Below are 1,722 nucleotides of genomic sequence, written 5' to 3'. Positions count from 1 at the left end.
TACAAGTATCTAAGAAACGCTTTCTGCACTTTTTCTAACATAAGGGAATATGAGCTTTCATAGCAATGCTCACATGTGACGACACGATGCAACGCGTAGACGATAGAGTATCACTGATTTTGAAACGTAAAATTTACGTATATTTTAGTTTTTATAGTAATGATGGACTTATTGAATCAAAGCAACTTTCTCGTTTAGTGACGGTGTTAGCTACAACCGGTATCGTTATCGCTATCTTGTGCATTATTATCAGTATATTAGCCGAAAACTAATTTATTTTTCACCAATACCATCACGTCTATTCCAGTTTATATCTATATCTATTCAATACATTGATATCTCTTGGCGGGTTGACACTGCTTTTTTGTTTCATCACCACAGAATATATACAAAAATGCGGTATTTAAAATATTTAAGTATATTTCTCCTAATATGCCAAGTGAGATTAGGTGGAGTTGAGACTCGATCAACCATAACTCGAATATCGAATGAGCAGTTGGAAGATCAAAAGGAATTGCCAGAAACAGAAAGTGATGACAGAGGTGATTCTGTTCTTTATTCTGTGAACAGAAGAACTTCGGAAGATGTTAAATCAGGATGGAATTTTCCCCCTGATCACGAAAAAGTAGCTGGACATGTAAGTATAAAAAGTAATTATTATTTTTATTTAATTTGGAAACACCTGGAAAATTATGGTACGGTATTATTGACGTAAACAGCTGAATATTCAATTTAGGAAGTGACATGTAACAAAGATTCATTTATCTGAAATACTTACATTAAATGCTATTAATTGTTAGTTACCATCTGGCCTTCTAGACCTACCAGCGAGTAATATAATTATACTATTCATTATAGTACGCATACGATGTTTCGGAAAAGCTTAATCCTGACAATCACGGCGGTGAAAATAATGATGATACAAATGTGGATGACATTGATAGCGGCAACGATGTTAAAAACGAGGGTGCTGATAACAATGTGTTAGACGACAGTGGCGACAGCAGTGTAGATGACATTGGTGACGATAATGAAGATGGCAGTAGCGACGACAGTGGTGGCGGCAATGTAGATGGCAGTGGAGATGACAGTGATAACGGCAGTGGAGATGGCAGCGGTGACGACAATGGTGACGGCAGTGGCGACGACGGTGGTGACGGCAGTGGTGACGGTAGTGGAATTGACAGCGGTGATGACAGTGGAGATGACAGTGGTGACGGCAGTGGTGACAGTAGTGGTGACGACAATGGTGACGACAGTGGTGACGGTGGTGGAGATGACAGCGGTGATGACAGTGGAGATGATAGTGGTGACGGCAGTGGTGACGACAGTAGTGATGGCAGTGGAGATGACAGTGATGACGGCAACGGTGACGATAGCGGTGACGGCAGTGGAAATGACAGTGGTGATGACAGTGGTGACGGCAGTGGTGATGACGGTGGTGACGGCAGTGGTGATGATAGTGGAGATGACAGTGGTGACGACAGTGTTGACGGTAGTGGTGATGACAGTGGTGATAGCAGTGGTGATGGCTCTGGAGATGGCAGTGGAGACGACAGTGGTGATGGCAGTGGTGGCGGCAGTGGAGATGACAGTGGTGACAGTAGTGGTGATGACAGTGGTGATAGCAGTGGTGACGACAGTGATGATGGCAGTGGAGATGGCAGTGGTGATGGCAGTGGAGATGGCAGTGGTAACGGCAGTGGTGACGACAGTGGTGAT

At 43.2% G+C, this 1,722-nt stretch overlaps 1 protein-coding gene across 1 annotated transcript in view; it reads left to right on the top strand.

Moving 5' to 3' along the window:
• The first annotated feature begins 351 nt into the window (after positions 1–351).
• LOC113228955 (cell wall protein IFF6-like) overlaps positions 352–1,722 on the top strand; it is a 36,442-nt gene continuing 35,071 nt past the window's right edge. Inside the window, exons 1-2 of the mRNA XM_026462398.1 lie at positions 352–637; positions 859–1,717. Coding sequence (XP_026318183.1) covers positions 395–637; positions 859–1,717 — 1,102 coding nt within the window. The 5' untranslated portion in view covers positions 352–394. The remainder of the gene's footprint in view (positions 638–858; positions 1,718–1,722) is intronic.

This window comes from Hyposmocoma kahamanoa, unplaced genomic scaffold (genome assembly GCF_003589595.1).
Source record: "Hyposmocoma kahamanoa isolate Upper Pololo Valley unplaced genomic scaffold, ASM358959v1 263, whole genome shotgun sequence".
NCBI lineage: Eukaryota > Metazoa > Arthropoda > Insecta > Lepidoptera > Cosmopterigidae > Hyposmocoma > Hyposmocoma kahamanoa.
Note: the sequence above shows the minus strand (reverse complement) of the source record. Positions and strands in the feature narration are given on the sequence as shown.